The 26158-nt window shown below is 47.2% G+C and overlaps 2 protein-coding genes across 2 annotated transcripts in view; one reads left to right on the forward strand and one right to left on the reverse strand.

The window, feature by feature from the left end:
- LOC138799635 (uncharacterized) overlaps positions 1 to 26158 on the forward strand; it is a 97479-nt gene that overhangs the window by 28742 nt on the left and 42579 nt on the right. The gene's annotated exons all lie outside the window — the stretch shown is intronic.
- Positions 2905 to 24735, reverse strand: LOC138798741 (uncharacterized). The gene is made up of 13 exons (XM_069979313.1): positions 24677 to 24735; positions 24103 to 24205; positions 20691 to 20712; positions 20112 to 20130; positions 18714 to 18791; positions 15384 to 15461; positions 10502 to 10579; positions 9376 to 9453; positions 8783 to 8860; positions 8190 to 8267; positions 5603 to 5647; positions 5450 to 5501; positions 2905 to 3092 (listed from the first exon to the last, which is right to left on the reverse strand). Exons 2-13 carry the CDS (start codon positions 24118 to 24120, stop codon positions 3024 to 3026), a joined length of 693 nt encoding a protein of 230 aa, XP_069835414.1. The 5' UTR covers positions 24121 to 24205; positions 24677 to 24735; the 3' UTR covers positions 2905 to 3023.

Genomic DNA, 26158 nt, shown 5'->3' on the forward strand with positions numbered 1-26158 from the left:
CCTTCCGCCGGCCCCAGCAGCCGATGTCTCCCGTCAGCGCGTCACTCCCGTCATCCTCCGGGCACAGGCAGCGGGGTACAGAGAGACTGCCTGTGCCGGAAGTGTCCGGCTACACGACACATCCAGGACACAGGCAACATCTCTGTACCCCGCTGCCTGTGCCCGGAGGATGACGGGAGTGTGCGCTGCCGGGAGAGGAGCTGCTGGGGCCGCCGGACGGGTGAGTAACTGGACCGCCCGCCCCTTCTATCGCTTCTCAGCTGAGCCGATCAGAAGCCCAGGAAAGTGCTGCTCATTGCACTTTCCTGGGCTTCTGATCGGCTCAGCTGAGAAGCGATAGAAGGGGCGGAGGGGGTCGCTCAGGGCCGCTCACTATGCATATGCTTAGTGAGCGGCAATACAGGGGGCGGGCAGGACGGCTTCCTTGCGGTGCTCAGCACTGTTTGGGAGCCGTCTTCGCTTTATAGGACGCACTTAGTTTTATAAGTGCGTCTTATAAAGCAAAAAATACAGGTGTGTCCCAGAGGGCAGGGGCCCCCTAGGAGGCAAGGGCCCCCGGGCAGCCGCCTACCCTGCCCAATGGGTAAGACGGCCCTGTTGGAAGGCACTCTTAAAGTATTATGGTCCCTTATAAAAAAAAAAAAACTTTAACATCATAGAGACATTGCAAAATGTTTTATCAGTCCGGGTCTGAGTGTCCACACCTGTACCGATCATGAGAACCAGCTGGAAAAAGACTGCACTCAGGGCTGAGAGAGGACCGTGCTGGGTGTGGACACTCAGACCCGGACTGATTACATCTTTTTCCATGTCTCTATAATGCCTCTATGTCAGAAGTTATTCCAAACTCCATTGCAGGTATTTTTCTTGCAAGACTCAATATTGTGCTCCATTGTGCCAGCGTATACATCCAAATGCCTTTACATAGACATAGTGCAGTAGATGTAAGCACAGCCTAGGGGTAGCCTCACACGTACTGGATTTGCAGCGGATTTCACGCTGCGAGTTTGCAGCAAAATCCGCTGTGAATCCTTGTAGTGTGGAGTTGAATGGGTTATATACCCACAGCAGAATTTTCATTCCGCTGCCAGAATGTAATCCGGCCCCTTTAACCCCTGGCAGCCCGCGCCCGGAGCATACATTACCTGATTGCTGCCGTGGCTGCATGTGAGGCCCGCTGCTTCCGTCGGACCCGCTCAGCCAATCGGTGCTGCCGTGCACTGTTTAGGTAAAACTTGAGGAAGGGATTGATGCGATCCCGAAACGCTGTGGGCGGCAGGGGAGGGGGTTATTACATACTCATTACATTTTCATTCCGCTGCGGGTATGTAACCACATTGAACTTCACACTACCAAGATTCACTGCGGTTTTCACTGCAAACTCGCAGCGTAAAATCTGCTTCAAATCCGGTATGTGTGAAGCTACCCTAAATGTTATAAATATGTGTAAATAATGTAAATGTAATGCACATACTCTGTATACATACATCATGGACCCAAAGTGCCACTTAGCAAACAAAAATAATTGTCAGTGGACACAAACTCAATTACATAAAATGTTTAATGTAATGGGGAATGGGAGAGCCCAATCGGTAGGGCATCAGGATGACTGTGTGGCCCGATGTTCGGGGAACAGGAGGAGCGGTCGCCCCATAGTTGCCCGATGGCAGGGGCAGGAAGAGGAGGGGGTTGCCCGATGGTAGGAGCAGGGGGAGGATGGGTTGCCCGATGGTAGGGGCAGGAATAGGAGGGTGTTGCCCGATGGTAGGGGCAGGGGGAGGATGGGTTGCCTGATAGTAGGGACAGGAAGAGGAGGGGGTTGCCCAATGGTAGGGGCAGGGGGAGGATGGGTTGCCCGATGGTGGGGGCAGAGGGAGGATGGGTGGCCCGATGGTTGGGGCATGAAGAGGAGGGGGTTGCCCGATGTTAGGGGCAGAGGGAGGATGGGTGGCCCGATGGTGGGGGCCGGAAGAGGTGGGGGTTGCCCGATGGTAGGGGCAGGGGGAGGATGGGTGGCCCGATGGTAGGGGCAGGGGGAGGATGGGTTGCCCGATGGTGGGGGCAGAGGGAGGATGGGTGGCCCGATGGTTGGGGCAGGAAGAGGAGGGGGTTGCCCGATGTTAGGGGCAGAGGGAGGATGGGTGGCCCGATGGTGGGGGCAGGAAGAGCAGGGGGTTGCCCGATGGTAGGGGCAGGGGGAGGATGGTTTGCCCGATGGTGGGGGCAGGAGGAGTAGGGGGTTGCCCGATGGTAGGGGCAGGAAGAGGAGGGGGTTGCCCGATAATAGGGGCAGGGGGAAAGGGGTTGCCCGATGGTCGGGGCAGGAAGAGGAGGGGGTTGCCCGATGGTAGGGGCAGGGGGAGGATGGGTGGCCCGATGGTAGGGGCAGGAAGAGGAGGGGGTTGCCCGATGGTAGGGGCAGGGGGAGGATGGGTGGCCCGATGGTAGGGGCAGGAAGAGGAGGGGGTTGCCCGATGGTAGGGGCAGGAAGAGGAGGGGATTGCCCGATGGTAGTGGCAGGGGGAGGATGGGTGGCCCGATGGTAGGGGCAGGAAGAGGAGGGGGTTGCCCGATGGTAGGGGCAGGAAGAGGAGGGAATTGCCCGATTGTAGGGGCAGCAGGAGGATGGGTGGCCCGATGGTAGGGGCAGGAAGAGGAGGAGGTTGCCCGATGGTAGGGGGAGGATGGGTGGCCCGATGGTTGGGGCAGGAAGAGGAGGGGGTTGCCCGATGGTAGGGGCAGGAAGAGGAGGGGATTGCCCGATGGTAGGGGCAGGAAGAGGAGGGGGTTGCCCGATGGTAGGGGTAGGAAGAGGAGGGGGTTGCCCGATGGTAGGGGCAGGAAGGGGAGGGGGTTGCCCGATGGTAGGGGCAGGAAGAGGAGGGGGTTACCCGATGGTAGGGGCAGGAAGGGGAGGGGGTTGCCCGATGGTAGGGGCAGGAAGAGGAGGGGGTTGCCCGATGGTAGGGGCAGGAAGAGGAGGGGGTTGCCCGATGGTAGGGGCAGAAGGGGTAAGGGGTTGGTCAGTGCAACTTGAGGTAAAAGTGGCCAGATGGTAAGAGCTGCAGTAGTACTTTTCTTCCTGTTGGTCTCTACAGATTGAAGTAACAGACAATAATGTTAAACAAATGGGCAACATCTTTATATACAGCACAAGTAACATCTAACCCCCTGTGTTACATACACAGAAATAACTGAATGTGTAAGGGTGGGTTCACACTGAGGAATAGGTGAGGAATTAAAGAGGAATCCACTCTTATTTCAGCTTGGAATTCCTCCCGTAAAATATGACCAGAGCAATGTCCCATTGTGTTCAATGGGATTTCTGCTCTGTTGTTCACACTGCAGAATTTTTCGCCGCTGACCCGCTTTGTGCCCAAAGAATTGACATGTCAATTTTTTGGGTAAATTCACACGGGCGGATCCGCAGCGGATTTAAAGCTGCGAATTCGCAGATAAATCCGCAGCGGATACTTCCCCTGTAAATTCTAATGTGATTACGTACTTGCACCAGGATTGTCATCCTGCTGCCAGTATGTAAGTCCCGGCCCAATTGACCCCCGCCGTCTGGGACGATACATTACCGGCAGCACGATCCGGCCGCATCTAAGCTCCTGGAGGTCCCGCGCAGCCAATCAGTGCACAGCCCCACCACAGTCACTGATTGACTGTGCGGGACCTCGAGAAGCTGGGAGTCTCAGATACGTCCGGATCGTGCTGCCGGTAATGTATCATCCCGGACGGCGGGGGTTAATGGGGCCGGGACTTAAATACTGGCAGCGGGATGACAATCCTGCTGCGAGTACGTAATCACGTTGGAATTCACAGGGGAGGTATCAGCTGCGGATTTAGGTGCGAATTCACAGCTTTAAATCCGCAGCCGATTCGCCCGTGTGAATTTACCCTTAGGGTGGGTTCACACTGAGGAATTTTTGCAGATAAACTCCGCGGAATTCCGTCGGCTGTACGCGCTCATGGCCACGCGCATTTCCGCCGGCTCCATAGACACCATTCTATGGGCCGGCTGATTCCGCATTCCGCGGAATCATCCGTCCCATAGAATGGTGTCTATGGAGCCGGCGGAAAGGCGTGTGGCTGTGAGTGTGTACAGCCAGCCGAATTCCGCGGGATTCCGCGTTTTTATCGCTGCGTGTTTGGTGCGATTTTTACATGCGAGTTTAAAATGTAAAAATCGCTCTAAAAACGCAGCGATAAATATGCAGCGATACGGTATGTGTGAAGCTACCCTTAGGGCGGATTCTGCTAGAGGAATCCTATAGAGGTCAATGGGGCCTTAAATTCTGCTTGCATTCTACTCGAATTCTGCTCCTAATTCTGCCAGAGCTGAATAGGCGAGAAATTTCATGGAGAAAACTTTCTTCTACAATTCCTTGAGAATTCCTCAGTGTGCACATACCCTCAATGAGGGATTTCTGGCATAATATACTAGAACTAGGACTAGATAAGCTGTGAAGGTTCTTTATAGGTTCTAATAACACATAAATGTACAATATATGAAGAGATGCAGGAAAACATTCTCCTCTCCATATGTAGCAGCTGCCAAGACTAGAGCTTTATGATATTCCCATAATGCACTGCTCTCATTGAGCGCCCCCTAGCTGCCTACACTACTAGTTACATAAAGGAGCCTAATCCAACAGGTTGCTGCTTCCAGGAGCCCCAACCATCATTTCTATAACACCAGAAATACTTCTTCTATACAGGGAATGGAAATCACTCATTGATTCTCTATTACTTTGCATCGTTTTATTTTTTTTCTTCACAGAAATATCATCAACCTTTAGACTGTATAAAATCTCCTATAGTCAGGCTGTGGGGATATCTGTAGTTTGTAGTCACAAGAATAAAAATAGTCAATAGTGACCGCCATGAATATGACTACGGTAGCTATCAAAAAGACCAAAATATTGCAGATTATTTTATCTCTGTTTAATTTTTGACCAGCAGTTAGTGGGGTACTCCGGCGAAAATCTTTTGCTTTCAAATCAACTGGTTTCAGAAATTTATGTAGATTTGTAATTTACTTCTACTGAAAAGTCTCAAGTCTTCCAGTACTTATCAGCTGCTTTATGTCCTGCAGGAAGTGGTGTATACTTTCCAGACTGACAGAGAGCTCTCTGCTGCCACCTCTGTCCATGTCAGGAACTGTCCAAAGCAGATGAGGTTTTCTATATGGATTTTCTCCTGCTCTGGGCAGTTCCTGACATGGACAGAGGTGGCAGCAGAGAGCATTGTGTCAGACTGGAAAAATACAGCACTTCCCCCAGAACATACAGCAGCTGATAAGTACTTGAAGTCTGGAGGTTTTTTTTTATAGTAATTTACAAATCTCAAGCTCATCTGAAAGAAAAAAATTGGAGTCCCCCTGTAAGGGCAGCATTGTAGAGAACAACTTAGTGAAGCCCTTAGAAAGATGTCATATACTCACCTCATCAATGGCATCTATGGGCCAGAGGCAGCAGCAGAAAAAAGATTTTAGCCTATAAAAAAAAAGAAAGAAATAATATAACATGAAAACCTCCCCCCAGTGACACCATGTAGAATGGCCGTGTATATTGCTGGGTCCAATCTTTCCACTTACATATTCCACATAGACGGCTTTGCATGTCTCTTTTTGGTCTTTTTTCTATTGGACACAGAATAGATCATTTATTAGACAAATGTATTCCATTATCATTTTCTCCTGTCAGTTCCGCTCCTGATCAGCTCGGTGTTCAAACAATTCTGTATCCCAACAAAATCAGGGGAGATAACTTGGGAGTGGGAGTCCAGCTGACAGTTATTAAGGTGCTTGGGAACAACAAGGTTACAGGAGCGGGGATTCCCTTCATAATGAGGGGAATCCCTGCTATAAATTTGTAGAGGCAGAGAGAGAGAGGCAGGAGCGTGTGATTGTTTGAACGTGGCCCTCTTCCCTTGCTTCTCCCCGCTGCAGAGAACAGCTCCTCCAGCCTGCCCCAGCTGCCAGCACCCATCTCCAGGTGGCCGTTCCTGCCTCTCTCTGCCTCCACTGCAGGGAACACCCACTTAGAGCAGGGATTCCCCTCATTATGACAGGAATCCCCTCTTGTTATTGACTTACTGCTAGTCTTTACACTCTGTGGGCTGGGCGCTCTACACCCATAGAGGGTAAAAACCAATTATAGACAATTACATTGTTCCCTATGGGAGCACACAGCTTATTTCTCAAACTGCTCGGTTCTAGATCACCCTTCCAGAACCAATTAAGTTCCAAAACAGAGGTATTACTATATTGTTTTTTTTTTGTTTTTTTTTTCAAAAACATTTTATTTAAGAACACACAAGATGATGTCATGTCCAACAATAAGGACACCATTCTGCAGAAAACCGGACCGCAAGTCCAAAGTAAGCATACAACATTCTAGATACATAAGAAGCAATAATACATCAAGTAAGTGCAAAGATGTGGTTGTCCTTACCCTATCTGACTAGGATTAAACTCGACATCATACCAAAGGATAAAAGAAAATAAATTTTCCCAGTTCCCTCCACCCAACTCAACCCTCCCCCCCATAACATAACAGTCCCCCCCTCCCCCCCCCCTTCCTCTCTCGTCCAGTTAAAGTTCCTCTCAAGTGCGTCTCCTATCTGGCAACTGAAGTTTGCCTAGCGAGTCAGTTAATGCCTCCTTATTATACCACTCCGTGTCCCTGAAGACCTCCATAAGAGCCACTATCTCAGTAGACGTGTACTGATGCTCAATAAAAGCCCTCCATTTTTTGAAGAAGCGTGTCGTCCCTTTTTCCTTATGGCGTTCCGTTTCGATATGGTCTAAATGGAGTATGTGGGACATTGTGTCTGTTATTTCACGTAAGGTTGGCACAGAGGGTTGCAGCCAATGCCGTAACAAACATTTCTTTACCACCAGGAGAGACGTATGGATAATATGAGCCGGAGTATGGTTAAGGTCTAGGTTAGGTGTCCCCAAGGTTAGAATATGGAAGATGGCAATTTGAGGGGTGAAAGGCAAAGATACTCCCCACACTGTGTGGGCATATGCAAATGCCTCGGTCCACACCTTTTCCACCTCAGGACAAGACCATAGCCCATGCAAGAGATTTGCCCTATCAAGCTGACACGATGGACAAGCACGTAGGTAGTGGGCCGGCGCATTTGCATAGGATAAATCAAAGGCATAGGTAGCCCTATGAATGATTTTAAAGTACATCTCACGCCACTGTTCGTTCACCATCGCTCTACTTACACCTTCCAGACCCTTCAATATTCCTGCTGGTAAGTCATCATCTCCCAGGTCCCTGGCCCACTTACTAAAAACATCCACCGTTTCCCTACGTAAGATCTGTCTTCTGAGAGTGGTATAGAGGAAATAAATGGACATTGTCTGCTGGCCTAACATCATCAGGTCGTCGAAGTCACCCGGACTCTCCGCCTTAGAAAGGGCCCTGACTCTGGAGTGGCAAAAACTTTTTACATATGCGTATGTGAGAAAGCAACTCGGGTGTAAGTCATGTTTGGAGCAAAAGGTGTCCCATGTTTCGAAGCATCCCGTGGCTGTCCTGAGCATGTCCCCCAGTGTCCTAATCCCTTTACGGCCCCACTGGGAGAGTTGAATATCATGACCCGTAAGAGGGAAAAGGCCATTGTTCCCTAAGGGCATGTATTTTGAGAGGCAGTGTGGTAGCCCATACAACTTACGGACCGCCTTCCAGGCCTGAATAGTATCTCGCAACAACAGACTGGATTTCACAGTTTTCACAGTTTATAGTGTAACAGCCCTCCAAGCCCATGGTGTCCAGCTAGGGCTTGCTCTAAGGATAGATTAGAGAAAAATCCCGTGCCATGGACCCAGTCCCTGGCGTGTCGCAGCAAAGCAGCCAGGTTATAGCCTCTAAGGAGAGGCAATTGCAGACCTCCCTGGAGTTTAAGTAAAGCAAGTTTAGAGTACGCTATCCTAGGTCTCTTTTTTTTCATGTGATCTGAGTGCTAAGAGTGATAAGAGGGGGATCGTCTGCAAAGGGTAAAGAAGGCGAGCGAAACTCACCATCTTTAGGAGATGTGCCCTACCGACCAAAGAGAGGATATTGTTCTTTTAATAGATCCATCTTGGGATTCCTATAAATTACTGATGACATGTTATTGGTTTTGTGTGTGTTGTGTATATTAGTACAATAAATCTCTCTGCTTACATTGTCAGCTGTGGTGGGTGTTTCTCAGGTCCTAGCTCCTTCTCCGTCTCCATGAGGAGCTGTTGAGTCGGGTTGAGCCTGTTTTTAAATAGAATATACAGTATTAAGAGGAACCATGAGGATTTTTAAACTATGACAGAGTGAGATTCCTCCGCTTCTTTCTAGACTAGATCCTCACGTTTTAATCTTTGTACCTTACAAATTACATAGGTAAATGAAAATATTCTTGCTTTCTGCAGCTGCCACTAGAGGGAGCCTGATGTATACATCACATAGATCACACTGATGTTATCCAGTGAAAATCATTAGGGGTTAATCTTGCATAGTGCTAATATATGAGACCTAGCATTGTGACCCATTATTGTACAGTATGAAATGACCTCCATTTATAGCATAGATGACCATCTAACCCTGATATTGCAGATCACCCTATAGATCAAACACTACTACTAAGGGTCCTAAGGATGGGCGATCAGTGATACGGTCTCTAAGATCCCATATTGGCAGCTACTTCTCCCTGAATGAGTCCCATACTAGGTACCGGGAGACGTCTATAGTGTGTGTATATTAGTACAATAAATCTCTCTGCTTACATTGTCAGCTGTGGTGGGTGTTTCTCAGGTCCTAGCTCCTTCTCCGTATCTATGAGGAGCTGTTGAGTCGGGTTAAGCCTGTTTTTAAATAGAAGATACAGTATTAACAGGAACTATGAGGATTTTTAAACTATGACAGAGTGAGATTCCTCCGCTTCTTCCTAGACTAGATCCTCACGTTTTAATCTTTGTACCTTACAAATTACATAGGTAAATGAAAATATTCTCTCTTTCTGCAGCTGCCACTAGAGGGAGCCTGATGTATACATCACATAGATCACACTGATGTTATTCAGTGAAAATCATTAGGGGTTAATCTTGCATAGTGTTGATGTATGAGACCTAGCATTGTGACCCATTATTGTACAGTATGAAATGACCGCCATTTATAGCATAGATGACCATCTAACCCTGATATTGCAGATCACCCTATAGATCAAACACTACTACTAAGGGTCCTAAGGATGGGCGATCAGTGATACAGTCTCTGAGATCCCATATTGGCAGCTACTTCTCCCTGAATGAGTCCCATACTAGGTACCGGGAGACGTCTATAGTGTGTGTATATTAGTACAATAAATCTCTCTGCTTACATTGTCATCTCTGGAGGGTTCTCTGCAGGTCCCAGCAGTTCCTCTATCTCCATCAGGAGCTTTTCAATGCTGTCGTCCCTGGTATATATATAGAATATACAGTATAATGAATGAATGAAAAATAAGTATAATTTGGCCAAATAGTGGAAAAGCTTCAGTCTGGCCCCAATTACCTTAGTGCCTCCCATAAAAACTTGTGTTAGTGGTCACATAGGGGTTAATCTTGCATAGTGATGATACATGAAACCTAGCACTGTGACCCATTATTGTACAGCAGGGGTGGGAACCGTTTCCCTGTCATGGGCCATTCGGGTATTAATAAAATCATTTGAGGGCCGCTGCTATCAATGTTACACTGTGCGCGGCAGTGAAGTAGCGTGGGTTGGCAGTACTCGGGGCAAGGCAACGTATTGTTCCTCTAATGCCCCTGCTATTGTAGTGAACCCTCTGTGATGCCCCTGGTACCTGTAGTTAACCCCTTATTGATGTTTCTGGTAGTCTAACTAACCCTCAGTGATGTCCCTGGTAGTCCTAGTTAACCCCCCAGTGATGTCCCTGTAGTCTTGTTTCTCCCCAGTCACCTTTCCTCCGCTCCCACGCTGCCCAGGTCCTCTGGTCTGTGCCAGTCTTCTTTTGCAGGCAGCGAGTGATAAAATGACGTCATCACATGCGGCCCACAGGAGAAAAAAGACGTGTACCGTTCTTGTAGGGAAGGAGTCCGCACACATAGCATACTCCTGGGTATGGCGGCTGTCGCATTCACAGACACAGGAGGATGCTCTGCGTGCCCGCTCCTTCCCTACCAGAGCGACGCATGTCATCATGAGATCCCAGGGTCCGGATGTGGCACGCTGGCCGGAGGTTCCCCACCCCTGCTGTACAGTATGCAGTGACCGCCATTTATAGCATAGATAACCATCTAACCCTGATATTGCAGATCACCCTATAGATGAAACACTACTACTAAGGGTCCTAAGGATGGGCGATCAGTGATACAGTCTCTGAGATCCCATATTGGCAGCTACTTCTCCCTGAATGAGTCCCATACTAGGTGCTGGGAGACATCTATAGTGTTGTGTCATCTATAAGGGTTGTGTATATTAGTACAATATATTTGTCTGCTTACATTGTCAGCAGTGGCGGGTGTTTCTCAGGTCCTAGCTCCTTCTCTATATCCATCAGGAGCTGTTCAATCTGGTCTTCCCTGTTTCACATAGAATATACAGTATAAATAGGAGCCATAAGGATTTTTAAACTATGACAGAGATAGTTAGATTCCTCTGCTTCTTTCTAGACTAGATCCTCATCTTATAATCTTTGTTCCTTACAAATTACATAGGTAAATGAAAATATTCTCTTTTTCTACAGCGGCCACTAGGGGGAGCCTAATGTATACATCACATAGATCACACTGATGTCCATCAGTAAAGGGGTTATCCAGTGAAAATCATTTTCTTTCAATGCAGCTGGTATGGAATGACTTAAGATTTTTAAATAGAAATAAATTACAAATCTACATAACTTTCTGAAACCAGTTGATTTGAAGGAAAACGATTTTCGCTGGATAATCCCTTTAAACTTAGTAGATGGTGTTTAAACAGGTGCCTGTCATGTGAGGGCGGCAATCAGCATTGCAGGGTGCTGATCTGGTTCGATTTCCCGACCATTTTTAAGCATTAACTTTGCTGCAAGTGAATAAGGAAACTTGTTTACTTTTAGGGTATGTTCACACAGAGTAAATACGGCAGAATTTCGGGGTGGAGCTCTCTGCTGTGGAATCCCGCCTGCTGCCTGTTTCTGTGGGAGGGCTCGTACGTCTCTGCTTTTACCGCTCTCCACTCAAAGAATTGTCAAGTCAATTCTTTGAGCGTAGAATCACGGAAGCACAGGTGGGTAAGTCCTCCCTTTTGAAACAGAAACATTCCACCACAGAATTCTGCCGCTTTTAGGCTATGTTCACACTATGTAAAAGTACTTTGTGCGGAGTGGAACATAGCATATTGATCTATGGGATCCCGGCCGGAGCATATACACATCATATACGCTCTGGCTGGGATCCTGTGCGACCCCGCAAATAACTGACATATCAGTTTAGGTAGGAAACCCTGTCAGTTCACACAATGAAGCGAGCGGCTCCGGCCGCTTGCTTCATTGTGTGCTGTGCGAGGTTCTGATGCGGGCGCACGCTGATGTGCCCATATTACAACACTGCGGCCGGAAAGATCATCCATCTGGTACTTAAGTATCCGTCCGGTACTTAAAGCGTAACTGTCATGTTTTGTTTATTGCAGAAATCAGTAGTATAAGCGATTTTAAGAAACTCTGTAATAGGTTTCATCAGCCAAAAAAGCCTCCTTCTGTACTCAAGAAGCAATCTCCCAGCCTCCCCCCCTGACTTCTTATCTGTGCATTATCAGGCTAACACGTCTTCATTACAGAGAAGCCAGTGAAGACGGGCTCTGCTCTCTCCATTGTAAGCCTATGAAGGGGGGAGGGGCTGAGGGAGATGAGGGAGCAGGAAGAGGTGACATGAAGGTCAGCTGTTTGTAGACTCTCTGGGCACCTAAAACGCTAAATTCAGGTGTCAGAAAGGTCAGTGCTTATCTATGAACTTACTGAGAGAAGATTGCAGGGTGTTGTGCTTTGCAGAAATCCTCCGTGCTCAGTCACTCCTAACAGCCCCTCCCCTCTCCATAGCCACATAATGGAGACAGAAATCCTGCTTCTTCTGGGGGGAGGCTGGGAGATTGCTTTTTCAGTACAGAAGGAAACTTTTAGTACATAAAACCTATTACAGAGTTTCTTAAAATCGCTTGTACTGTTGATATTGAATGTTTTCAGAAAAATTACCCTGAAGTGACGCTTTAACCCCTAGACGACCCTGGACGTAGGGTTACGTCATGGAAGTCTGTCCCCAGACGACCCATGACGTAACCTTACGTCATGGGTGTTATTCCCGCTATGAAGCACGCTCCGGAGCGGAGCGCGCTTCATAGGAGGTGGGGGCCGGCTGCAGTGAGCAGCCGGGACCTCACCGGTAATGACACGCTGCAGCGATCGCGCTGCCGCGTGTCATTAACCCCTTAAACGCCGCGATCGCGACCGCAGCGTTTAAGTGTAAGTGACAGGGGGAGTCCCCTGTCACTTACCGATCGGGACCCCCGCAGTGTGACTGCGGGGGTCCCGATCGTTGAAACGGACTGCTGGAGGTCTCTTACCTGCCTCCGTGCGGTCCGATCGGCGATCTGCTACACTGAGCCTGCACAGGCAGGCTCAATGAGCAGAGCGCCGATAACACTGATCAATGCTATGCCTATGGCATAGCATTCATCAGTGTATAAATCAAAGTAATGTATGTACAAGTCCCCCAAAGGGACTTCAAAAGTGTAAAAAAAAAAAAGTTCAAAACACTAACACACTACCCCAAAACCCCTCCCCAATAAAAGTCTAAATCACCCCCCTTTCCCATTATATAAATAAAACATATAAAAATGAATAAATAGATAAACATATAATATACCATAGCGTGCGTAATTGTCCGATCTATTAAAATATAACAAGCGTCATTGCGACCGGTAAACGGCGTACACGAAAAGAGGGGAAAAAGTGCGCAGATTACCGATTTTATGTTACATTATATATTAAAAAAAAATCAATAAAAAGTGATCAAAACGTCCGATCTTCACAAATATGGTATTAATAAAAACTAGAGATCATGGCGGAAAAAATGACACCCCATACAGCCCCATAGGTGAAAAAATAAAACCGTTATAAGCATCACAATAGGCCCATTTTATTAATATTTAATTGCCAAAAAAAAGGATTTCATAAAAAAAATATATATATAACATTAGAGAATCTGTGTAACCTGCATATGGTTGTGTTCGGACTGACCTATAGAATAATAGTGTCATGTCGCTGTTACCATATAATGCATTACGTAGACACAGGAACCCCCCAAACGTTACCATATTGCATTCTTTCTTACGATTTCACCTATTTATATCTTCATAAATAATATATTTGGAATTCCATCATACATGTTATGGTAAAATGAATGACGCCATTACAAAGTACAACTATTCCTGTAAAAAACAAGCACTTACATGGCTTGTAGATAAAAAACTGAGAGTGCTAGAGCTCTTAGAAGGGGAGGAGGGAAAAACGAAAGCACTAAGATCAAAATTTGCGCGGTCCACTGGGTCATTTTGGGCCTGGTCCTCAAAGGGTTAAGATCCGGGCAGAGACTGGCTGTTCTGTGACCCGGCCGGGTCACGGAACGGCCGGTCTAATACGCAGTGGGAACATAGCCTTACTCTGTGTGAACTGTCCGTTAGGGAGAGGAAACCTGTATATGTCTGATCACACTTAAGGCTAACAGGCGGATATCATTATATATTTCATTATTAGAATTAAAGGGATACTCCAGAGATTTTTTTAATAATTTCTATTTAAAAAAAAAAAAAGCCTTTAAGTTAGTTCTACCTGCTGTATGTCCTGCAAGAAGTGCTAATTTCTTTCCAGCATGACACAGTGCTCTCTGCTGCCACCTCTGTCCATGTCAGGAACTGTCCAGAGCAGGAGAGGTTTTCTATATTGATTTGCTACTGCTCTGGACAGTTCATAACATGGACAGAGGTGGCAGCAGAGAGCACCGTGTCAGACTGGAAAGGAGATATCACTTCCTGCAGGACATACAGCAGCTGATAAGTACATTATTTTTTTTGTTTTGTTTTTACTGGAAGTAACTTAGAAGTCTGAATAACTTTCTGATACCAGGGTATTTAAAAAAAAAAATTTTTTCCTCCTGAATACCCCTGTATGCACTAAAAAGGAGGGTAGGAGACCATATAGATTACTAGGGAAAGACAGAATGCACTTGAGCAGCGGATGTGTTTCTTTATATTTGTACATTGTCACATTCTATCACCTGTAACATTTTTTTAATTTTTGTCCACATAGCCATATGAAGGCTGGTTATGCAGGACATGTTGTACTGTTACTGGATATATCTTACGCTTCATATAACTCGTGTTTTTATTTTGTCAAAGATTAAAAGGGCTTTAGACTCCCATAAATACTTGTGTTAGTGGTCACATAGGGGTTAATCTTACATAGTGATAATATACAGTATGAGACCTAGCATTGTGACCCATTATTGTACAGTATGAAGTGATCTCCATTTATAGTACCGTATTTTCCGACTTTTTATCGGGGTTAAAGTCGGGGGTCGTCTTATACGCAGGGTATGGTCGCCCCATACGGTGGGGGGGGGCTCAAAAATGGCCTGCATTCCCACCGTATAGGGCGACCATTTAAAAACAACCAAACAGTTAACTCACCCGTTCCCGGCCTCCGAGCGTCTTCTTCTCCGCTCCCGTTGCCGTTGCAGCCAGTGTGATGTACACTGATTGCGCCGGGGATGCCCAAAGCTCTCCCCAGCAGCCCAGCGTCTAATCGGAGATGCTCGGCTTCGGGAGACTCCGGAAGTACCTGAAGCTTCTATCATTCTTCCGAAGCTCTGCGGAGCATCTAATTGGAGACACTCGGCTGCTGGGGAGAGCTTCGTGCATCCCCGGCGCAATAAGTGTACATCACACTGGCTGCGGCGCCAATGGGAGCAGAGAAGACGACGGGCCCGGGAACGGGCCCGGGTGAGTTAACTGTTTCTCTTTTTCATTAGTTTAGCTGCAGTTAACCCCTGCCTGACCACAACAGGGCTGCGGTCAGGCAGGGGTTAACATTTTCCGGCGTATAAAGCGAATCCCTGACAATCTGATTAAAAGTCAGGGGTTGTCTTATACGCCGGAAAATATGGTATATAGGACGATCTAACCCTGATATTGCAGATCACCCTATAGATCAAACACTACTACTAAGGGTCCTAAGGATGTTACAGTCTCAGAGATCCCATATTGGCAGCTACTTCTCCCTAAATGAGTCCCATACTAGGTGCTGGGAGACATCTATAGTGTGTGTATATTAGTACAATAAATCTCTCTGCTTACATTGTCATCTCTGGAGGGTTCTCCGCAGGTCTGAGCAGTTCCTCTATCTCCATAATCAGCTTTTCAGGGGTGTCCTCCCTATTATATATAGAATATACAATATAAACAGGAGCCACAAGGACTTTTACATTATGACAGAGATAGTGAGATTCCTCCTCTTCTATCATGAAGGCATTTTTTAAACTTTTAAGGGAACCTTTCACCCCCCGTGCCGGGGTGACAGGCTCCCGACCCCCCGCTACAGCCCCCTATACTCACCTCATCCTGTCGGGTCCTGGATCCTGTCGGGTTCTGGATCCGGTCGGGTCACGGAGATCTCAGCCGCTGCAGCCCGAGAGATGAGTCCAACGCTCATAGAGAATGACGGAGAGTCCAGCGCTCTGTCATTCTCTATGAGCGTTGGACTCATCTCTCAGCGCGTGCGCCGGGCTGCAGCGGCTGAGATCTCCGTGACCCGACCGGATCCAGAAGCGGGACCCGGCGGGATCAGGTGAGTATAGGGGGCTGTAGCGGGGGGGGGGGGACGGGGGACGGGGGACGGGGTTGGACGCCTGTCACCCCGGCACGGGGGGTGACAGGTTCCCTTTTACAAAATTAAAAATGAAAAATTTTTCCCTCCTGCAGCGGCCACTAGAGGGAGCCTAATGTATACATCACATATATCACACTGATGGCCGTCATAAAATACTTTAGATGGTGTTTAAACAGATGCCTGTCATGTTGAGGCAGTGATCAGCAGTGCAGGGTGCTGATCAGTTTTAATTCACGACCATTTTCAAGATAAGCGTTTGCTTCCACTGATAGAGAACACTATTTTAACCCCTTCCCACACCAGTACCTAAATGTACGCTCTGCTGCAGGTGGGGGGTTTAGAGAGTGGTCGGGCGGTAACCCTGTTCGTTCTGAACCACAGCGATCACGCAGGTGCTCTCTGCAGCTGAGGACCGCAGCTATTAGTGGGAGCGGTCTGTCTGCCGCGTCCGCTAATTAGCTATTCAATTGCATCTGTCAAAACTGATTGCCATCGCTGGTGTCTGGTGGGGGGAGCAGTCAGGTAAAATAAAAGTTATATAGTTTACATATCTTTGTAATCGTACTCAAGGAACATAGATAACATGTCAGTTTTACTATAGGACGAACTACATAAATACAAAATTAAAATAATTTTTTTTTTTTTTTTTTTTCAAAACATATTTTGTGGAAATATTAAGTCTGCAATTGGAAAGTACAATTTGTGTTGCAAAAAATAAAGGCTCATGTAGTTGTGTAGGTGAAAAAATACAAGTGCTATGGCCTTTATACACAAAGAGGAAAAAAATAAATTAGCCCAGTCCTAAAGGGGTTAGGAGAGAGAAAACCTATATATGTCTAATCACACTCAAGCAAAAAATCCTTCCCCTTCAAGCCTTCAAGTACTTCCCAGCTGCTGTATGTTCTGCAGGAAGTGGTGTATTCTTTTCAGTCTGAAACAGTGCTCTTTGCTGCCACCTCTGTCCATGTAAGGAACTGTCCAGACTTAGGGCTCTATTCCACAGTAACGATAATCGTCCGGATTATCGTTCGGTGAAATAGAGAGAACGATCAGCAGATGATCGTGTCATCGGCTAATCGTTCATTTAGGGCCAGACCTAAAATCATCGTTCCCCCACCGCGCATCGCTATGGTTGAATAGCAGTGCGCAGCCGGGCGACCGACAATTTGACAAGCAGCATCATATATTACCTGTCAGAATGGCCGGTCAGCTCCATCTTCAGAATGGCCGGTCAGCTGACGAAGCGCTCAGCCAATCACAGGCCGGGACCGCCGGCGGCCTGTGATTGGCTGAGTGTGGCCTGTCAGCTGACTGGCCATTCTGAAGATAGAGCGCGTGGGCCCGGGGAGGAAGACAGCACGGAGAAGAAGCCTGGACATGTAATGTATGATGCTGCAAGGGCTGCAAGGACATCGGTAACAATGTCCCTGCAGCCCTCGCTCAACGATCATCGGGCCGTGGAATAGGCCCAGTAAACGAGCGGCGATCTAGCAGATCGCCGCTCGTTTACATCATTGATCGGGCCCGTGGAATAGGACCCTTAGCTGATGAAGGCTATGCTTGGCTGAAATGCGTCCTGTCTGTAACACTGATGCTTGCTGCACTTGAATAAATAAACAGATCTACTTATGAGTGCCGGGTTCTTCTATTCACCTGTCACTGGATTTACCCACCTCGCGCACCACCCCACTGTTGGAGTGCCCTCCTTTCTACCTACTCTATATTCTTTCCAGTCTGGCACAGTGCTCTTTGCTGCCACCTCTATCCATGTCAGGAACTATCCAGAGCAGGAGAGGTTTTCTATGGGGATTCGCTGCTGCTCTGGACAGTTTCTGACATGGATAGAGGTGGCAGCAGAGAGCACTGTGTCAGACTGGAGAGGATACACCACTTCCTGTAGGACATACAGCAGCTGAAGTACTTAAAAGATCTGAGTTTTTTTCTTTGTAAGATTACTAGAGAAACATAAAATACACTGGAGCAGCGAATGTGAATATTGTATAACACCATCACCCATCCTGCAGGGTAACATAAGGTTGCAGGGTAAGAAAGCGTATGTTATGTATTGTCCAAGCCTTAGTGCCTAAACCTTATGTACCTCAATGAGAAATAATTTTCATTTTGCCAAATAGTAGAAAAGCTTCAGTCTAACCACAATGACCTTAGTGTCTCCCATAAAAACTTGTTAGCGGTCACATAGGGGTTAATCTTACATAGTGATGATACATGAGACCTAGCACTGTGACCCATTACTGTACAGTATGAAATGACCTCCATTTATAGCATAGATGACCATCTAACCCTGATATTGCAGATCACCCTATAGATGAAACACTACTACTAAGGGCCCTAAGGGCTCATTCACACAATCCTAATCCCCAAGCAGCACGGGTCCCCAAGCCGGAGCCCCCACCGCTTTTCGGCACAGACCCCCCCATCGCCAGCAGAGATGACAGGAGAGTATATCAGCATGGGGCAGGGGGAGATATGTGCCGCGATCCGCACTAGGACATGTCCTCTTTTATCATGGTGCGGGTCGCGGCACGGATCATGTGAATGGCCACATTCACTTCAGTGGGGGCTAAAATTTGTCCGTGGTTGCGGATCCGCGATCACTGACAATTTTACGGGACGTGTGAATAAGGACTGAGGATGGGCAATCAGTGTTACAGTCTCTGAGATCGTATATTGGCAGCTACTTCTCCCTGAATGAGTCCCATACTAGGTGCAGGGAGACATCTATATTGCTGTGTCATCTATATTGTGTGTATATTAGTACAATAAATTTCTCTGCTTACATTGTCAGCTGTGACGGGTGCTCTCCAGGTCCTAGCTCCTCCTCTATCTCCACCAGGAGCTGATCAGTCATCTCGATCCTGTTTCACATAGAACATACAGTATAAACAGGAGCAATGAGGATTTTTAAACTATGTCAGAGATAGTGAGATTTCTCCGCTTCTTTCTAGACTAGATCTTTCTCATGTTTTAATCTTTCAACCTTCATTAAATTACATAGGTAAATGAAAATATTCTCTCTTCCTGCAGCTGCCACTAGAGGGAGCCTAATGTATAGATCAGTGCTTCTCAAACTTTTTCTACTGGAGCCTCACCCAACAGACCATGGCAATGCCTGGGCCTCACCATTTGTGGTAAAAGTCCATTTAAAAGCTGAAAATAATGCTAGGGCTACCTTTCACCCGTCTCCCAAGCTTTATATACTAATAAATCAAGTACAAAATAAATTAATAATGTTACTAAAATGGAGATTTTTACAATCACCAATAACTAAGGGGTGCCTTACTGGTGAGGCCCACCTCACAGTTTGAGAATCACTGACATAGATCACACTGATGTCCATCACTGAACTTTGTAGATGGTGTTTAAACAGGCGCCTGTGTCAGCTACGTGGAACATCCTGTAAAGAAGCCGGGATTCCGCCCGTTATGATGGGCACCCCTGCTTCTTTACAGAGTGTTCCTGCCGCCCGCTCCTGCATCTTTCAGGGGAACACCCTGCTGAGAAGGGGGATTCCCACGCTATTGCTCAGCTATCATCTCCTGTTTTTCTCTGCAACCAGTGACCTCTGTCTCCGCTTGGAAGATTACCGCCAGCGCTTGTGCTGTTGTGCTGGCGGCCTCACTCGCCTACTCCTCAGCGCTGCTCCCCACTGCCTCTACAGACTCCATTACTTGTCGAGGCAGCGGAGAGCAGGGGGAACAGGCGGCTGAGGAGTTGTGAGTGTCAGCATGGGTGCCAGTGGGATGGGGAAGGGTGCGGGAGATGCTCCGGGCCTGCGAAAGGGAGATCCCTGAAGCGGGGACAGGGGTCACTGGTGGCAGGGAGCAAGGAGGACTGAGGTCACTGGTGGCAAGGAGCAGCGGAAGATGATAGCTAAGCAGTGAGGGGCAGGCAGCGCAGGGGATACCCTTCAATATGATGGGAACCTACAGGACGTTGGTGAGTATGCTGGGGAGAGCCGAGGGGGAAGGCGGGGAGGAGAGCGGGGGGGAGGAAAGGCCACGGGGAGAGCAGAGGCAGAGCCAGGCAGAGAAATAAGACATCTCCCGAAAATAAGACACAGTGCCTCTTTAGGATGAAAAATTTATGTAAGGCACTGTCTTATTTTTAGGGAAACACGGTAGTATAACAAGGGGTTCCTCAGGAAAGTCGAACAATTAGTGGGAAGATTTACTTACAATTTTTTTAAGTCTGCAGCTAAAGAACAAAGAGAACAGGAATTAGATTTGCTCAGAATGTAGAATACTAAAAGTTACTTATGTTGGTATCATTTTAAAGGGAATGTGTCACCTAGATTTTCTATTACTGATTTGAGTCAGATAAAACAACTTCTTTTATTCAAATTTGTTTCTATTTTTTGACTCTCTCTACTGGTGTCACAGGACGCTGCAATGCTGTACAGATCACTTTACAGCAGCCTCCTCTTATAACCATAGACACAACAGGAAGTCTCAGCTTAGTATTAGCCCCAGTGATGAGAGTGAAAACTGCATGATAATATAGAAAGAAAAATGGAAAATTAGAAAAAAATGTCACCAAAAATTCTATAAAAACAGTGAAAACATTATTTATCACTAGAATGAGGAGGGAAAGGAGTGCGCAGCTTTCTCCCCAACTGAGATAATCCCATAGATTTAGGGCCTATAGATTTCAGTCGATTCTGCAGATTATTGCTCCATGTAATAAAGACAACTATGTAACTACCACAATCATAAAGCTATAATAAGGTAGATGGGTCTGAGAATGTCACTACTTACATTGCCAGTCGCTCTCTGCAGACTGTAAAAGGAAAATAAAGTGTAAGCAGACAAGTAGATGAAGTCCATGGAACATATAACATTACAAAACCCCAACATATAGACCATGCACGGCCTATAGTGACAAGGGGGCCCAGTCACTGACATATAGGAAAACTACAGGATACAGAAAGGAGAAAAGCTCTGTCATATAGAAATAAGCGGCACTCCAAGTAGTCATCACTGCAGATTCTTTATTGGGTCCATCTCACAGACAATAAGTAATACAACACCTAATAACATCATGTAATAGCAGAACCCTGTGAGGAAGCGTTATCAATAAGAAGATGTCCGAGGACATGTATAGAGGGCAAGAGCTGCTGCTAGAGATGAGGATGTTATACAAACCTGCCTGTATGTGGCCGCAATGTTACACTGCAAGAGCTTCTATGTATAGTGCAACATCACAATATACCACAGATACATACATGGGAGAAAGGTGTGCAAAAAAGGACGTGCAAGGAGGCCGGAGCAACATTCACTACATAAGAAATGTATCCCCCAAATTCCTGCTGCTTAGGAGAGATCAATATCGGGGTCCACTGAGCCCCCCGCGTCCCGTCTCACATAGAGACTTCCTTAGGGGGGCTCCTCTAGTGTCCCCCATGGTATGTATCTCCTCTAGTGTCCCCCATGGTATGTATCTCCTCTAGTGTACCCCATGGTATGTATCTCCCCTAGTGTTCCCCATGGTATGTATCTCCTCTAGTGTTTCCCATGGTATGTATCTCCCCTAGTGTTCCCCATGGTATTTATCTCCTCTAGTGTCCCCCATGGTGAGCATCTTCCCTAGTGTCCCCCATGGTGAGCATCTCCCCTACTGTTCCCCATGGTATGTATCTCCTCTAGTGTCCCCCATGGTGAGCATCTCCCCTACTGTTCCCCATGGTATGTATCTCCTCTAGTGTCCCCCATGGTATGTATCTCCCCTAGTGTTCCCCATGGTACGTATCTCCTCTAGTATCCCCCATGGTATGTATCTCCTCTAGTGTCCCCCATGGTATGTATTTCCTCTACTGTTCCCCATGGTACGTATCTCCCCTAGTGTCCCCCATGGTAGGTATCTCCCCTAGTGTCCCCCATGGTTAGTATCTCCCCTAGTGTTCCCCATGGTTAGTATCTCCCATAGTGTCCCCCATATTAGGCATCTTCCTGGTATATGATGACAGCTCAGGAGGCTCAGTGTATTGCAGGGATGGGGATGTATTGCAGCCGCTATGGTGGTAGTTACGGCCCTGGCCGGGCTTCAGAGTCCCGGAGGGGGAACAAGCACATAATCAGCTACCTTAGGGGTAGGGAGGCTTTTTGGCTGAGAGAGCCATGAACACCAAATTCTTTAAATGTAAGGCTATGTTCACACTACGTATAAGTACGGCCGTTGTTGCCATCGGCGGAATTAGTTCTTTGAGCGGCGGAGGTGGGCGAGCCCTCCAATAGAGATACTGTGGGACACTGAGGCAGGCAGGATTCCATGGCGGAGAGTTTCACCGATTTTACTCAGTTACTGAGTGCACTAAATCTCTGAATCGTTTGTAATAAACTTGTTCTGCTGCTGCTACCAACGAAGAATAACACACTTCTTACCATTACTGTGACTTATGGTGCTGCATGGTTTTGTTGATGTCACCGCACACACCCCACCCCACCTGACCTCACACACACTACCCCACATACACACACTACCCCACCTGACCCCTCCCACACACTCTACCCCCACCTGACCCCACACACACTACCCCCACCTGACCCCACATACACACCACTACCCCACCTGACCCCTCACACACTACCCCACCTGACCCCTCCCTCCCCACAAACATACTACCCCACCTGACCCCTCACACACTACCCCATATGACCCCACACACTACCCCACCTGACCCCACACAGTACCCCTCCTGACCTCCACACACTATCCCACCTGACCCCCCCACACACACACTACCACACCTGACCCTCCACACACACACACTACCCCACCTGACCCCACACACACACACACACACTACCACACCTGACCCTCCACACACACTACTCCACCTTACCCCCCACACACACACACACTACCACACCTGACCCTCCACACACACTACTCCACCTTACCCCCCCCCCCCCCCACACACACACACTACCCCTCCTAACCCCCCCAGCAGGCCTCCAACACCCGGTGTGCTCCTCCATGCATGCATTGATTGATTTGGTTTCCATGTAAAATATAGTTAAAGTCCAGTGTCGTACTTCACAGGGGTCTGCTGTCATCCATTCCAGTTCTCAGTCCCCCGGGCGCTGACTGGCTGAGCGGGGCTGTCACGCCACGACCTGGAACCCGACTCAGACCAGTAGATGGCTGAGGGATCAGGAACGGGAGAGGAGGACAGCGGACTCCTGCGCTGGAGCTGGGGGGTAGGTGCATATTGTTATATTCAGTGCCCCCCCACCCCGGTCTTCTGAAAAAGATATCTGACACCAGACTTCTCCTTTAAGTCGAGAGTTTTCAAGATCTAAGTTAGTGTGGAGCTCCAGCCTGAATGTGTGTATAGATGACGCAGCAATCCCTGACAAGACTGCAGCCCCTATGACTCGGCAGGATTGTCTATATGAGTTGGCTGATAACAGAGAGCACATGTCTGCCAGTTGGGGCCACCAGGGTTTAACCAGTGCAGCTACGTATTCAAAATCTCCCAGCACCACCATGTATAATGTATAATGCCCAACAATTCTAGAGTCATCCTCAATGGGATGACACACCCCTGCTGACCCCCATTTCTGTCACCCTTTAGATTAAATCTCATCCGATAAAAAAAAAGGATGTGCTAAAAAAAGATGCATTAGGATACCCCCATACACCCCCCTCCATGTCAATAATGCATATGGGATATCAGTATTATATACTGTCTTTACATTACATTAAAGTGGGTATTCAGCAAAAGTCTTTCTCTTTCAAGTCAACTGGTTTCAGAAAGTTATATAGATTTGTAATTTACTTCTATTCATAAATCTCCAGACTTCCTGTACTTATCAGCTGCTGTATGTCCTGCAGGATGTGGTATATTCTTTCCAGTCTGACACAATTCTCTGCTGTCACCTCTGTCCATGTCTGGAACTGTCCAGAGCAAGAGAGGTTTTTTATAGATATTTGCTCCTGCTCTGGGCAGTTCCTGACATGGACAGAGGTGGCAGCAGAGAGCACTGTGCCAGACTGGAAAGAATACACTACTTCCTGCAGGACATACAGCAGCTGATAAGTACTTGAAGTCTGGAGATTTATGAATAGAAGTAAATTACAAATCTATATAACTTTCTGAAACCAGTTGACTTGAAAGAGAATGATTTTTGTCGGATTACCCCTTTAATTAATCTGTTTCTGACTTACGTGATGTGGTTTCTCCATTCTTCTTAAAGAAGGATTCAAAGTCGCAGTTGAAGTCTCAGTAGAAGCAGAAGTTGTGGTTGTCACAGTAATTGTAGAATAAATCCTTGATATGAAGAATAAAAAGATGTGTTATTACACTGGGCCTTATGACAGGTGCCGCACATGGCAGGAAGAGGAGAGGGCAGGTGCCGCACATGGCAGGAGGAGGAGGGGAGGGCAGGTGCCGCACATGGCAGGAGGAGGAGGGGAGGGCAGGTGCCGCACATGGCAGGAGGAGGGGAGGGCAGGTGCCGCACATGGCAGGAGGAGGGGAGGGCAGGTGCCACACATGGCGGTTGGTTTGGAAAACAGTCGCTGCAGTTTCTGAGCCAAACCTGGAAGTGGATCCAGCCCAGAGGAGACATACAAGCCCGTCCTTTATATTTCCTATCAGCTCTGACTCCACTTGAATTTGGCTTTAGAAATGCATTGAGAATTCTTAGTAAGAAACTGTGATGTGTGACAGTGGTCTATAAGAGTTATAGGTAGAAGAGAGGAAATAATAGAGACAGGAGGTAAGGACGGCCATACTTACTCTTACCGCAGCAACACTACAACTGGGAGACAATTCTCTGCTGATGCCTAGTGATGTCATTATGGGGCTGATGTCACAATGGGCCTGATGATGTCATCATGTGCAGCAGGGTCGGGTTACACTGCAATGCATTATACAGGAAATACATAGATATACAGGAAGCCTATGTGCAGTTACAGAAGCATATAATAGGCCGCTATAGTAACTGGGACCAATCCTCTCTATATACTTCTATCTTCTATTATGGAGGATTACTATCCAGCCTGATTTATAAGCAGGAATGGGAGGTGTTACATGAGACCTTTATAAGCCGCTGTCTCTGTAGAAATGTCGCCATCTTTTATTTCAGTCGGCCCTAGGAAAATAACGGTAAAGTAACCGACTGTGGGATAAACGGATCCCTTTCCTATCAGTGTTTGGCTGTGATCACACATAGGATTTCCATCAACCAAAACCAGGAGAGGATTGAAAAAACAGAAGCCGCGCAAATCTTTCCATTATCATTCCGGCCGGTGACTTACACTGCTGATTGTGGTTGGAAAAACACAGAGCCAAATCCTGTGTGTGAACATAGCCTTACAGAGCTATTGGAGAGGAGGAGAGTAGGGAGGATTGATGGCACAAATCTCTCTGCTCATTGTCATCATGTGCAGCAGGGTCGGGTTACACTGCAATGCATTATACAGGAAATACATAGATATACAGGAAGCCTATTATTATTATTATTATTAGTAGTAGTAGTAGTAGTAGTAGTAGTAATAATAATATAATAGAGCTGGGATAAAAATAATTCTTTCCTTTATTATCTAGACACAACCTGATTATGAAGAAGATGCAGCAGGAGGGGCTCCTAGTGTTTTCCTGTATAGACACTTGAAGGGTCTGCAGAATATGATCTGCAATACCAAGCAGTGAATTATTAGAAGCCCCCCCCCCCCAGCACTGATCTGGCTTGCCCCCATCCGGCCATCCATTGACAATCATTAGAAGGGGGATGCCGTGTCCTCTCTTCCACATGGTAGTCTGCTTTCCCTAATGACTATTAATGGAGAGGGGTGATGAAGGGGGAGATCGCTGGGTTGGGGCTGGGCTATATTCAACTAACAGCAAGGGAACAATGCAGAAGAGGAAAGTAACTGACATACCTTCATCCTCAGTGCCCCGTGCCCACTAGGGAGCTATCAGCAGGTTTAATTCCTCTATCCTCCTGATAGTTCCCTTTTAACAATCCTTTTTAAAAGATAGTTGGAGGGACATGACATAAAGCCTGCCTTCATTATGAATATACTGGAGGAAGATACAAAATTCACTAATTCTGTTTAACCCCTTAAAGTGGTATTCCACCCCAAGAGCTAAAAAATCAATTGCTCCCAAAGCTCCTAGCTGGTCTTACTCACCACGTCCCCCTGAGTATTTTGACCCGTCTCCCGTCTTTCTAGCTGCTGCCGTTCCTGAGTTAAAGTTTTTCTAAAAGCCGATCTA

The sequence above is a fragment of the Dendropsophus ebraccatus genome, chromosome 8 (assembly GCF_027789765.1).
Source record: "Dendropsophus ebraccatus isolate aDenEbr1 chromosome 8, aDenEbr1.pat, whole genome shotgun sequence".
In the NCBI taxonomy this organism is placed as follows: domain Eukaryota; kingdom Metazoa; phylum Chordata; class Amphibia; order Anura; family Hylidae; genus Dendropsophus; species Dendropsophus ebraccatus.